Below are 12,447 nucleotides of genomic sequence, written 5' to 3' on the forward strand. Positions count from 1 at the left end.
AGAAAGAGACTCTACAACCTCTCTGAGCAGCCTGTTCCAGCACTCTGTCACTTTCAAAGAAGTTTCTCCTCATCTTCAGATGGAACTTCCTATGTTCTAGGTTGTGCCTGTTGCACCTCATCCTGTTGCCAGGCATCATTGAAAAAAATCTGGCCCATACTTTAGACTTCTCTAATTTGGTAGATCTGATAAGACTGCAGAGTAACTGCTTCCATCAGCCTTGACTAGAGGTATTTAAAATTATCTTGGGCAAGACCTTAGCAAACACATTGACTGGAAAAAAGATAACTACAGCAGCAGGAAATTGAACTAAACTACTTACATAGCTGTTTTCCATCTTTAACATCTGCTGCTGATGTGATGTTGGTGCTCTTGCATGTCAGTAGGTTTTACACCATGGAATCTAAATGTATTCAATTTCAAAATATTTACTTGCACACAATTTTTTTCCTCGATGGATCAAAAGGATGAAGTACTGGATTTCTGAACAGAACCAGCAACATCAGACTTGCATGAGTACTGGGTGTGCTGGGCTGATACTGGAGGAGGATGTCTAAGAGACTTCAAGGGGGGACAGGAGATCCAAGAGGTACAAAACAATCTCAGAAATTATGATCTGTATCAATTATAATCCCAATGCTTAATGTTCATTCTTTTTAAAGAAAAAGAATCACACGTAATTGGCTTTAAATTTTGCATCAAACTTTGTGGGCATCTTTTCTCTGCCTTCAACATTCTGCTATGTCTTTAGAGAATGGTCTTATAGGGCTACAGGGTATCCGAAATTAATTTTTAAAGATTTAAAATCTGTTAATAACATTCCAAACAATTACTAATCTTTTAAAGCCTTGTGAGCTGTTTCTTATTTATGCTGATTTATTATTTCGTTCTATTCCCCTTCTGTCTGGATTGGTTAACTTACTCTACCTTTGAGAATTGCGTAACAACAAATACAGCCCTCTAATTTTCTTTTGCCTGCAAACAATGCTGCAATGTTCAGAAAGGAGGGTGTGTGGACAAACTGTTTGTACTCAAGAAGTTGCTACAAAAATGTTTTCAGTTATTTATATCATCATAGTATTGTTTTTGTAGCTTTTACTTTCATTACTTCTTAATGAAAAAGACTTCAGTTGGAAAGAACTGGAAAAAAACTGGTTCCTTGTTTACTGACTCCAGAACACAAAGGGGTATTTTACTTCATGGCAAAGGTTAAATTATGTAGTTTCTTGCCATGTACCCATATCTATGTAAATAAGACTCAAGATTTAACATGGTCCTTGTAAAGAGTAAAATAAAGCTGTGTGACCCAACTAGTTTTAATCCTTTTAGCATTCATACTATAGGACCCTGGGAGATGCATCATGGTCATTTGATTTTAAAAGGGAATCTTGCCTCACTTGGCAAGGTAACTCAAAGTGCAAAACACAAGCTTCAGTTAGTTGTGGTTCTGTTTTTTTTTAATTTTATTTTCTTACCTAGACATTTGATTATTTGAAAGCATTAATCTAGGAATGGCAACCTAGGAACATTTTCACATGGCAACCAAATACATTTCTGAACCTTAATGTGGGATTCAACCTGAGATTCTGAAGGAAATGCCATGCATTTGAAGCTGGTATCTTGTCAGCTTTCCAGGCTGAATAGCTATGGTAAAGACATAGTGACTAAAATTTGTTTTATTTTTGCAGCATGGCTATTAACTTCAACAGTTGTCAGTAAGGAATCCAGGGTCTTTTGACAAATCATACACATGGAGAAGATTTTCAAAGATATAAAAAGGAATTTGGAGTCTATTTTTCATAGATCTGAGCAAAAATTGGCTGCTTAGTCCCTCTTCTCTGCTTTGATTCTAAAACAGAACAAGGAATATTGACAGCAAAACTAGAAAAAAATTACTACAATCAGAGCAGAGACATAGATGGCCTAGGAATTAATTTGAGGTACTTAATTTGACCAGATCTGTTAGAAACCTCAAAGGCAGACTTTAAGAAAATGATGTTTTCAATGAAGTCCAGGTTCTGCAAATCCAATGGAAGGGATTTAAAAATTATGATGTGGAGCAGGCTTGGAAGACTGGTGCTTAAAACTCTTTAGAGCCTGCATCACTTGATTTGTTCACAGTCCCTTGTAGCAGGAAAGCTTAACAGTGTTTCACTGTTCCCAGGCTGGTAAACTCTTAAACACATGCTTTCCTAAATGATAAAATGCTCAGATACATATAATATTGCCTGGGATTGCCTTGATACCGATCCAGAAACCACAGCAGCAACAGAACAGTTATGTTGTTCTCTAAGGAAAGTGGATAGTAACTGGTATCCTACTACCATTTTATGTCCTCTGAGAAATGCACTCACTGTGATAATTTGAATAGTAAGTTCAAGGTCTTACAGGAATCACAGAATCATGGCATGGCTTTGGTTGAACTGGACCTTACAGATCACTATGGTGATCAACGTGGTTCCCCCTCCCCCAGCGCAGTTGGCAATTTGTGGTGGTAAACTTCAGGTCTGCTCCTCTCAGGGCTCCAGGACCAACAGTGTCAGCTCACATCTGCTTTTTCACCTGTGTTTGTATCATCCCAGGAACTGATCCAGAGACAGTAAAAGAGAAAAATAAAATAATCACACAAAAAAAAAAAGGAAATATGAGTAAGGATGAGTGAGAGGAGGAAATAAATTCCTACAGAAAGAGGAATAAAAGTGGGTAGGGAGGAATGAGATAGGAAAGTCAGAAAGTATCTTGATATGCCCAATAGGTGATAACATGCTATGGAACGGACAGTATTTAGGTAACTCTTCTGCCCCATGAGGAGCCAGATTCCTACAGTGTGCACTGAGCTGCAGTCAAGAGCTTGAAACTGTCTGGATGCTGATGCATCCCACCATTTACAGTCATGCTCTTGTAAAGCCAAGTATTAGGTAAAGGATATTCCTTGATGGGGGAAGCCACACTGCCCTTGATCATAGCTGTTTCCCATTGTAACAACTCTTAACAGCTTCCTGCCTAAGCACTTTGCATCCCATCATCAGTTCATCCCAAACACTTCCAGGATTATCCTGCTGCCATTAGTGGCACTCTGTGCTCACCTGCTGTGCTTGTATCTGCAAAGGATCCAATTCAGTCCTGTGGTGCAAAATGTAACAGAAAGCTATTCTCGTTGCAAGGTCAAAATCTGAATTTAACAGATTGGGCCTAATTCTAAGGGTTTAGACACACAAATCTACAGAGATAATTATTGGTGCAAGTTTCCAGGCAGAACACAGAAGCTAACAAAGTGTAACCTCATTTTGCTGCTTCAGGTTTGCTTTGATTTAACCTGACATTAAAATAAAATCAAAGGTTTAATGTATTGACTCTTTAAAAATACTGCAAACAAAAAGTGTAAAACAGGATTTTTGGAGGATGGTTAACAAAAACTTATTTTCAGTCCAAAGTTCAAGCAAACCCCACCAACTTGACTCTCCAGTGGTTTAGACTGCAACACCTCCCAAAGCATTTTGTGGCTCCTGCAAAAGCAGTCACACACCCTGGTTCTGCTCCAGGGAAAGCAGAACCTAAGGCGAGGATGCTAATGTCTGTGCAGATCTCACCCCAGTACTTTTGAAACACAAGTTACTATGTATGGTCAGGACAGCTGTGGAGCACAAAGACTCTTGAGGACACTACAGTTCTTCTCCAAAATTGATGTATTATACTCAAGGAGAGGAAAGCATTACAAGCTGTAATTAGATTGATATTTTACATTGGTGACAAATTTACCTGCTCACTGACTCACCTAAATCCAATGGGTCACATGGTCCTTTTCAGTGGGAGAGATCAAATTATGATGGATGGTTTCTCCATGTCCCTGTCTCTCAGGAAGCTGCCTTAATTATAGTTAGTGCTATGACAATTATGCATTAACTCCCTCCAGCTTCTATACATACAGGGTTAATACATGGATGGGCATTATGATAACATACACATTTAGAAAAAATGAAGGCATGCAAGTTTCAGGTCATGTCCTAGTTTTGTACCAAAGTGTGTCACATCAACAGCAGTTGCATTTCACAAGCTAATAATAGACCCCAAAGTCCTTTATGTCAGGAAAAGATACTCCACAGCTGCAACTGTCCACAAAACAGAGGTTTAACACCCAAAACCTCACACTGCTCTCAGATCAGTAATGAGGATATCGATGCTTGTCAAGGCATAGCCCAGGAAGGCCTACAACAAGGCTTTGCAGTTGTTATGGCTGGGCTAAGCAGTGTTTATAGCTGCAGAATCAGTATGGAAGCCTAAGAGCACTTACAGGTATGCCCCTTTAGCTATAACCAGGATAATCAAAACCAACAAACTTAGTGTGCAAGGTAGGGACAATAATTCACCACATCATAAATCTAGTTGAAATGCAAAATATATTGTAATAAACCTTTTTTTCTGCTGGACATCTCTGCATAACCTTTCAGTTTTGCTATTTTAGATTGTAGCTATTTCTATCATATAACTATTTTGTATAATAGTACATTCTATCAATTAAGAGAAATACATTCCAATTTTAATGCAAAGCTATTTCTACCCTGAAAATCAACATATTATGCATGAATAAAAAGGGCCACTACAAAAAAAAGTATATACAGAAACAAAGAGTAAATTTTTATTTTAAATCAGCACTTGCTCCTTGCTTATCTGTATTACAATTACATTAAATCTATCTGTCTTGATTTTTCTATTTGATTTATTATACACATATTAATGCTCAGGCCTTTCACAGGAAGACTCCATAATGCCCACACTAAGTCCTTTGATATACTGAGGCTTGCAAACAGATTGCTAGATGAAGTCAAAGATTAAAAGGTAGCAAAGGGCTGTCAGGCTAGATTCTTGGATTAAAACCATTAAGATATATTAAAATAGGTAATAAGTAAGTAACAGCAAGCTGGGCTGATAGATTTCTTCAGAGAGGAGAAAACAGGGCGAGACTTGCCACACATGATAAACCAACCTTCTACTCATACCCAGAGGCTGTTGGCTGCCCCAGCATCCTGTTGGGAGTTCACCCATCAAGACGAGTCCTGCTGTGATAAATCAAACTAAAATGACAGTGGAGTTCTTCAGCCATAATGCCATTTAATAAAATAAGGGCAGAATCTTTACTTACACAAGTAAGTATAAATACCCTGCCACTTGTTCAGCTTGGTGTTAAAGAGCTGTTGAAGTGGATATGGAGCATGAAAAATACAAGATGGAAGACTTCATTTCTGTTGACCTGCTAGGTCCTAAGGCTGAATTTCCATCTGCTCTAGCAACATAATTTAATGCTGGCTAACTAATGACAGTATGTGGCTTTTGTCACCAAAAGAACAGACAGCGGTAAACAAAACCCTATTTAGAAGGGGTAGGGAGGAGGGAAATGTGACTTTGCTGTTATAATTAGAGATAAACAAAGTCACACCACTTAGCTAAAGAGCCTGTCTAGACAGAGGAAGAGAGAAAAAAACAAAGCAAAACTACATTACTAAAGCTTGATATTTCTCTTGCGAGTACAAGAGGGGAAAATGATTGTGTTAGCTGAGCAGTAGTCTTCAGAACAAAGAATGTCAAGATTACAATGTCAAATTCTTTGAGTATCACCTATTTTATGCTACAGAGTAAGCCAGAACAAGGTCTTCTTAATTTTGAAAAGTAAGGCAACAATCAAAATATAAACTGTTTAGAAAATCACTGAAAAAAAATAAGGCAAACAGATTTTGGTCCTAGATGGGTAAGAGACGCAAGCATACCACGAGGCTTCAGGTACGTGGTATGTCTACTCTGTTACAGCTGCATCAGTAAAATTTAATTTCAAAGAAAGTGATTAAAAATCTTACACTCTGAGTTCCTGGTTTGAAACAAACTGTCCACCATAGGAACAGTTATTCCAGAAGAGCAAGGATGGAATAGTTACTCTATTACACATGTGAAACAATTTTCCCACCAACATAGCTTTAAGAAAAGTCAGTTCATTTTAAAGCTAAAATAATTAGCATCATTCACTAACAGTGGAATTTCTTTATTCCAGGAGTGATTCTGCACATCTCCATTCTAAGCAGAGAACTTTTATGTCAATTCCTAACAACAATAATTGTCATGGCAAATTTAAAATCACCAATTTTGTACAATGCAGCTGCTAGATAAATGATTAAATTCTATTTTGAAATGTCTCTCATTTAATGTAGATGACTGGAACTTTGACGGTGATCTTAGAGGTCTTTTCCAACAGTGATGATTCTGTGACCTTTCCCTTTTTGTGGCATGGAGTGGGGAAAGGCACATAGCACATGCACACCCAGATGATGGATTTGACAGTGCAAAGAGATTTTGGCTTAATAAAGTGGCAGGGAGCAGGACAGAAGGTACCAATGCAGGGCCTTAAGTAATACACATAGTTTGAATATACAGGGAAATAAGGACTTGAAGATGGAGAGGCAGGAGCAGGACTGTTAACCAGAGGAGATGCTGAATTCTTGGCAACTTTGAAAAATAAAGGTAACGGGTGATTGAGATTTTGATTAGTGTTAACATCAGATTTAACCTTGCAGTGCCCAGATGATTTTGAGTGGGTCACTGTTCTGAAACATCCCTGATGCTTTGGCAATGAGAGTGGAGGTAGAGTGCAAATCTTTGAAAGAAAGTCGTCTCCCTGACTCCCTCTGAACTGCTGTATTTTAATTGTTATTATAACCTACTTCTTCCTCAGATGTGTGCTGCCCATTGAGGTGAATCACATCAATCAGCAACAAAGGATGAAGACACAGGAGGAGGATGGTGGCTGGCAATGCTGGGTATCAAATGAATGTAGAGAGAACACTAAAATAAAGGGTAGGGCAGAGATGGATGGCAGGGCCTTGCTGTACCAGCTTTCTAGCCAACACGTTGCCTGGAAGCCATTAATCCCTGTAAAGGACAGAACAACCCTGCAAGATGGCTGAGAATTAGTCTCATCAACGCATTAAGGTAAGCTCCCCAGGTCTCACTTTTTCGTTTCCAAGTTTTGAATTCGATTTCTCTCTTTATAGGTGAGTGGAGACAAGGGGCTTTGAACATTTTATGGAACATTTGCACTACTACCATTACTTATTTCAGTTACTTATCTTAGCATATGGTCTGCTCCACTTGTATCTGCATGCCCGCCCACTTCATCGGTTTGGAAATTGTTAAATTTTTCTTGAAATCTCAACACTGCCCTTCCTTTTCTGCCCTTTGAAGCTTTTTTTGTATCATATTTTTTAGGAGGTAAACGGCTAATGTGAGTCACGGAGGCACAAAAGGGTTTCCTTAGAACAAGATCTCAGTAGTACACACGAACATTGTAACATATATCACGAAGTGTTCAGGAAATTGGCAGCTGCGTTGCCCAACCACCACTGGAGGCAGAAGAGAAGGAACATCAGTGCAAGAAGAAATACAGCAACTTTTCCTCTAGTGATTTTACTGCGGGCTCTCTTTCCCCTGAGAGAAAGGCGGCCAGAGGGGCAAGGGGGACAGCCTCATCCCCCCGAAAAGAGACAGAGGAGCCCTCAAGCCTCTCCTGCCCCTAGGAGCAGGAAGTGCGGCGACGCATGCGCAGCTTCCCGGGACTTGTTGCTCTCCTCGTAACTTCGGGGCTGGAAGGGTGCTTTGGTTGCGCCCCTTGTGGTGAGGGGGCGAGGGGACGAGGGGACGGCGGAGGCTGCGGCCGCTTCGGTGCAGGTAAGAAAGGGCAGGAGCGGCGTACGTGGCGGCAGCCCTGGTCGGCGGCGCCGTCTGGGAAGGGGACAGGGTTGTTTGAGGCGGCCGCTAGGCAGGTCTGGCCGCGGGGAGCCCTGAGGAGCGGCCGCCAGGGCGCGGGCTGTGCCGCCGGGTGAGCAGTGCTGGCCGCCGGGTAAGCAGCGGTGGTCGCCTGCCGCTCCCTTTCACCCAGCCCTCTAGAGGCCGTTCCCTCTGGTCTTCCCTCCTGCTCTCCCGTCAGCGGCCGCAGTGAGATCGCAGCCATGGCGGGCTCGGGGAAGGGAGCGGTCGGCCGGGAGAGCCCTTCGAAGGGGCGCTGCGGTGCAGGGGCTGATCCCCGCGCACATTCCAGCGTTTAGCTCACTGCACTGCCTCTTCCTGGTGTACTGACCGGATTTCACGCCTCTCCTGGTGCCTGGGACACCATCTGGGGCCCAGTCAAAACGAGGGGACCGATTTCTCTGCTTCAGAGCCCGTACTCGGGCTCGGCATCATTGTAAAGGTCGCGACGTGCCGCTCGTTGCTGCAGCGCAGATCCGCCCCTGGGAGGTCTGACCCTTTCCTTTTTCTCCATGACGGTTGTGTTGGATAATGATCGCTTTCAGGAACTGGAAGCTGTCTCTGATAAGGTCATGGTGTTACTTAAAATTTATCAAGATGCCTCTGCAGCCGTTGTGGTGCGGGTTTCCAAAGTATGCTTAGAAGTACGTTCTCTGCTATTACTAAATTTCAGTTCATAGAAAGCAAGGGTACAGTCATGGTACAGTCATGGCACAAATTTTGTGTGGTGTTGGGTGTTTTCTTTTTGTTCTTGTTTGGGTTTTTTTTTCCCCTGAGATGAATTGTGTCAGTTGGGAAAAAATGTCTTCCCCACCATGTCACACGGTCCAACTTTTAGTAAATGCTGTTTTATTAAGAGTTTTCTCCATACTGTTTTTCTTCCGCTTAAAAGGAGAGCTTGTAGTTACTCATGTGCTTTGCTTTGGTTTTGTTTTGTTTCAGCATCCAGAATAGTGCTGTCATCAGAGACACGTGCATTCTTATTACAGAGGCACGATGTCCCAAAAGTAGTGTCCCTGGACCTGTGTTGAGGATCTACAGTATTTGTTTTCAAAGGATAGAGGGTTTTGGGATACGCTTTCTTTATTAGTTTATAAGTCAGAAGTGTGTTTTACATGAAGTATGCTTTTGTCTCAAGGATATGGGAACCATCAAGTTAATAAGGTCCAAGAGAGTAAATGTTTGAAGTTAAAAGCCCCAAAATAAGTGAGAAATTGCCTGCATTGACAAAAAGACCTTTATACCAATAGCCAAATCTTGTGCATTCTTGTATGTTACTGCATTATCTGAGCAGGTCAGTTGACTAAAATGAGGTAGATGGCTGTTCCCTTAGAAAATTACAAATACTCTTTATTCTTGCTTGTTCACGATACACTGTAATTACTGTCCTGTTCTTTCAGTTGAGTTTTCCTATTGAAAAGGGAAAATCACATGATATTCCAAGAACAGAGAGGAACACGGTTCTTTTCTGTGAAATTAGTGGCAATTTTTTTAATAATCTCCAAGTCTTGACATTTGAATTAAAATTCACAAGCTGGTACTTTCAGACACTCCTATCAGCTTGGAGCAAAATCTTCAAACTGCTCGTGCTGGAATACCTAATACCCTGTGTTACTCCTAGAATCAGAATTCAGGCTGGAGTAAGCACTTTAATGTTACTGGTTGTGAGGCAGCGAAGTTTGTTTTGTGAGGGTCTTCTGTAGTCTTCCTCAGGTGTCTGTAGAAGACATGATTGGTTAGATGTCTGGAACTTTTTCTTGGGCATTATGAAATGAGCCTGCTTGTTATTGCCACGTGTTTTACACAGGACAACTGTAAAATATAACTTTGCTTACGAAGTGAAGTAGCTTTCTGGTTGAATTTTCCTGTACTTTTTGTACTTTTAGTACATCTCACAAATGCAACACAGGCTTTTCACATGGTAGTTTCACTTTTTTCTTTTTCTTTTTTTCTTTTAGGGGAAAGAAAAAATGAACCCTTTCTTTTTTCTGGGTTTTGGACATTCTCATCTAGTCTACTTCTGGAATATAAGCGTACCTTTCAACTCAACAAATGATACATACTGCTACAGCACTGCCCGGGGCAGTACGGTGCTCCAAGGAATAACTTTTGGTGGAATCCCAACTGTCCTCCTGCTTGATGTAGCCTTCTTTTTTGTAAGCCCAGTTTCTATTGCTTGTTTTGAAAATCAATGTGGCCTTCTCAAAAGTTAGATTGTTCAGAATTCTCTTATTTATCAGGTAGAGATTTTTTTCTGAGAATCTTCAGGATCAGAAAAGTGCGAAGGACATCCTGGGAGCATCAGGATACTTTAAGTAATGATAAAGGTTTGCATACATGTAGAGTGACAGTGTGCACTCTGTTGAGTGACAGAGTATGTTTGGTGTAGAAAGAGTGCAATATCATAGGGCTTGTATGTGAATTTATGGTTGGCTTTGCAGTGGTAGCTCACATTTCCATGTTTTACTTTAACTGCAAGAATGTTTTTTTTCCGTACTCTGGATTTAAGTACTTGGTAACTTTTCAGGAAGAGAAGACCATCACTAACATGATTGTTTTTTCAAAAGGAAATACAATATGGAAACAGGTATTTTTAAAAGAGTCTGGAGAATTTTCCTGCTTGTATGGAGTTTAATGGCCAGATGAAGGAGGAAAATCTAAGTTGATATGCCCTGCTGGAAGGAAGGCTATTATCAGAAGATTTTATTCATGTGAAAATGTAGAATTTAGTGAAATGTAGAAATTAGTGGTGTAAACTTAACAGGTATTACATGTCTTGGCTGGGCAGTCAGTATTTGCATAATAGGAAGTAATTTACATCACTAACGCCATTTTGTAGCCAAACAGGTATAGGATGTAGGGGAGGGGCTAGGAGGTGAGGGTGTATGCTACAAAAGCCTAGAAAAATGAGCCTTGTTTCTTCTAATTCATTGCTTCATACAGACTAACTTATTTATTAAAGAATTATATCTATGAATTACACAGTGGTTTGGGTTTTTTTCTTGTGTTTGTATCCTCTTTCAAAAAGTGGAAAGGGGGGGGGATAAAAAATATATTGCAGAGATCAAATAGGAGTTTTATGAGTTTTAATGAGGATATAAATAATTCTTGTCTTTGAGAATATGGTTGAGCCCGGTACAGCCTGTTTACATTACTGTTTAAAACAAAAAAAATATTTCAAGTCTTCCATCACGGTCCTGCTCATTAAGTAATGAATAATAGTAAAGGCATGTTTATGAAAGTTTTCACTTCCACTGAAGTACTGCTTGCTAGTTTTCCTGTCACAAACCTTCATACACTTAAGAATTCAGAAGTATTTTTGGATGCAGCTCTATCCCCTTGTAAGCTGGAACAGGGAGGCAGATGTTCTAGTCCTGTGATCTCAAACAGGTTAGTAGCATGGCCATTAGGAGCTAGAACAGCATTTTTTGACAGTTCCTGTGCTATTAGGAATAATTATCATGAAGTGGAAAAATAAATATTCAAAGATAAATAATCAAATATTTTTATTTTCTAGATATTGATATTACTGTTTTCCATTATAAGAAAGAGATTCTGGGACTACGGTCGTGTTGCTCTGGTATCAGAAGTTGAAAGGTAAAAAAGATACACAGTAAGACTGATTTGTTGAGAATATTTAGACAGTGGAATGGGTTGCCCAAGGAATTTGTGGCTGCCCCTTCCCTGGAAGTGTTCAAGGCCAGGTTGGATTGGGCCTTGAGCAACCTGGTCTAGTGGAAGGTGTCCCTGCCCATGCAAGGGTGTTGGAATTAGATGATCTTTAAAGTCCCTTCCAATCCTAACCATTCTGTGATTTAGGGGATGTCAAAGTAGGTACAATAAATAGAGCTTAAACTAAGTCTGTTTGTATCAATTAGATCTGTGACCTTATTTATTAAAAATGTCAACTTTGTGTGAAATGTGTCCCACTTACAGGTTTCAGTAATAAAATTGTCATTTGCCACTGTCAAGAATTTTGTTACAGTTCTGGGTTAAGGAAGTGGAGGGAAGAATGTATGCTCCTTGTCTGCTCACATATCACATACCTACAAATTGATTTTCTGTGATAGAAGGATATTATAATTTTGTTTATCAGGCCCACTGTCTTCCCAAAACTTTCTTTGCAGCCTAAGCCATAGTATTTCTGAAGGGTTTATAAATAAAATCATTGCAGTTTTTTTAAACTCTTCACTGATTTTCAGTAATATTGCAAATGAGCTTTTGGGGTTTTTTTGGTTTTGTTTTTTAATGTTATTTCTACAGGAAGATGTGTTGGGCTGTTTGAACACTATTTGTCTAGTTATGAAGTGGGTAATCTTTAGCAGTGAGCCTCTTCCTGATATTAGGGATGTAACTAAGTTGTAGTAAATTCACAACTAAGCAACAGAAAAGGACTCAAAGTTTGTTTTTAAGGGTTATCCATGTAAAATTGTGAAAAGTGGATGGTAGAAAGAAAAATGGACAACAACTGAGTGAGGCAGATAGCTGGGGCAGCTAGAATGACAATGCTCTCTCTAATTTAGACTTCTGTGTGGGCTGTGGTGGCCTGCATGTGACAAGCAAGTCCTTTAGCAGTCAGACACTAAGGAGCCTATGTTAGTGTCCCTCCTGGACTGTGACCAGAGACAGCTAGGTAAAAATTATCATAGATACACCTAT

At 40.1% G+C, this 12,447-nt stretch overlaps 1 protein-coding gene across 4 annotated transcripts in view; it reads left to right on the forward strand.

Annotated features, from left to right (window-relative positions):
- The first annotated feature begins 7,581 nt into the window (after window positions 1-7,581).
- Window positions 7,582-12,447, forward strand: part of TMEM63A (transmembrane protein 63A) — a 30,760-nt gene continuing 25,894 nt past the window's right edge. Inside the window, exons 1-3 of one of the 4 annotated variants that reach the window (XM_030448018.1) lie at window positions 7,582-7,710; window positions 9,747-9,944; window positions 11,306-11,385. In XM_030448018.1, coding sequence (XP_030303878.1) covers window positions 9,759-9,944; window positions 11,306-11,385 — 266 coding nt within the window. In that variant the 5' untranslated portion in view covers window positions 7,582-7,710; window positions 9,747-9,758. Of the gene's footprint in view, window positions 7,711-8,207; window positions 8,278-8,365; window positions 8,433-9,746; window positions 9,945-11,305; window positions 11,386-12,447 lie in introns of those variants that run through there. The other 3 variants (XM_008501133.2, XM_030448017.1, XM_030448016.1) reach the window with 3 other exon arrangements.

This window comes from Calypte anna, chromosome 3 (assembly GCF_003957555.1).
Source record: "Calypte anna isolate BGI_N300 chromosome 3, bCalAnn1_v1.p, whole genome shotgun sequence".
NCBI classification, from domain to species: Eukaryota; Metazoa; Chordata; class Aves; order Apodiformes; family Trochilidae; genus Calypte; species Calypte anna.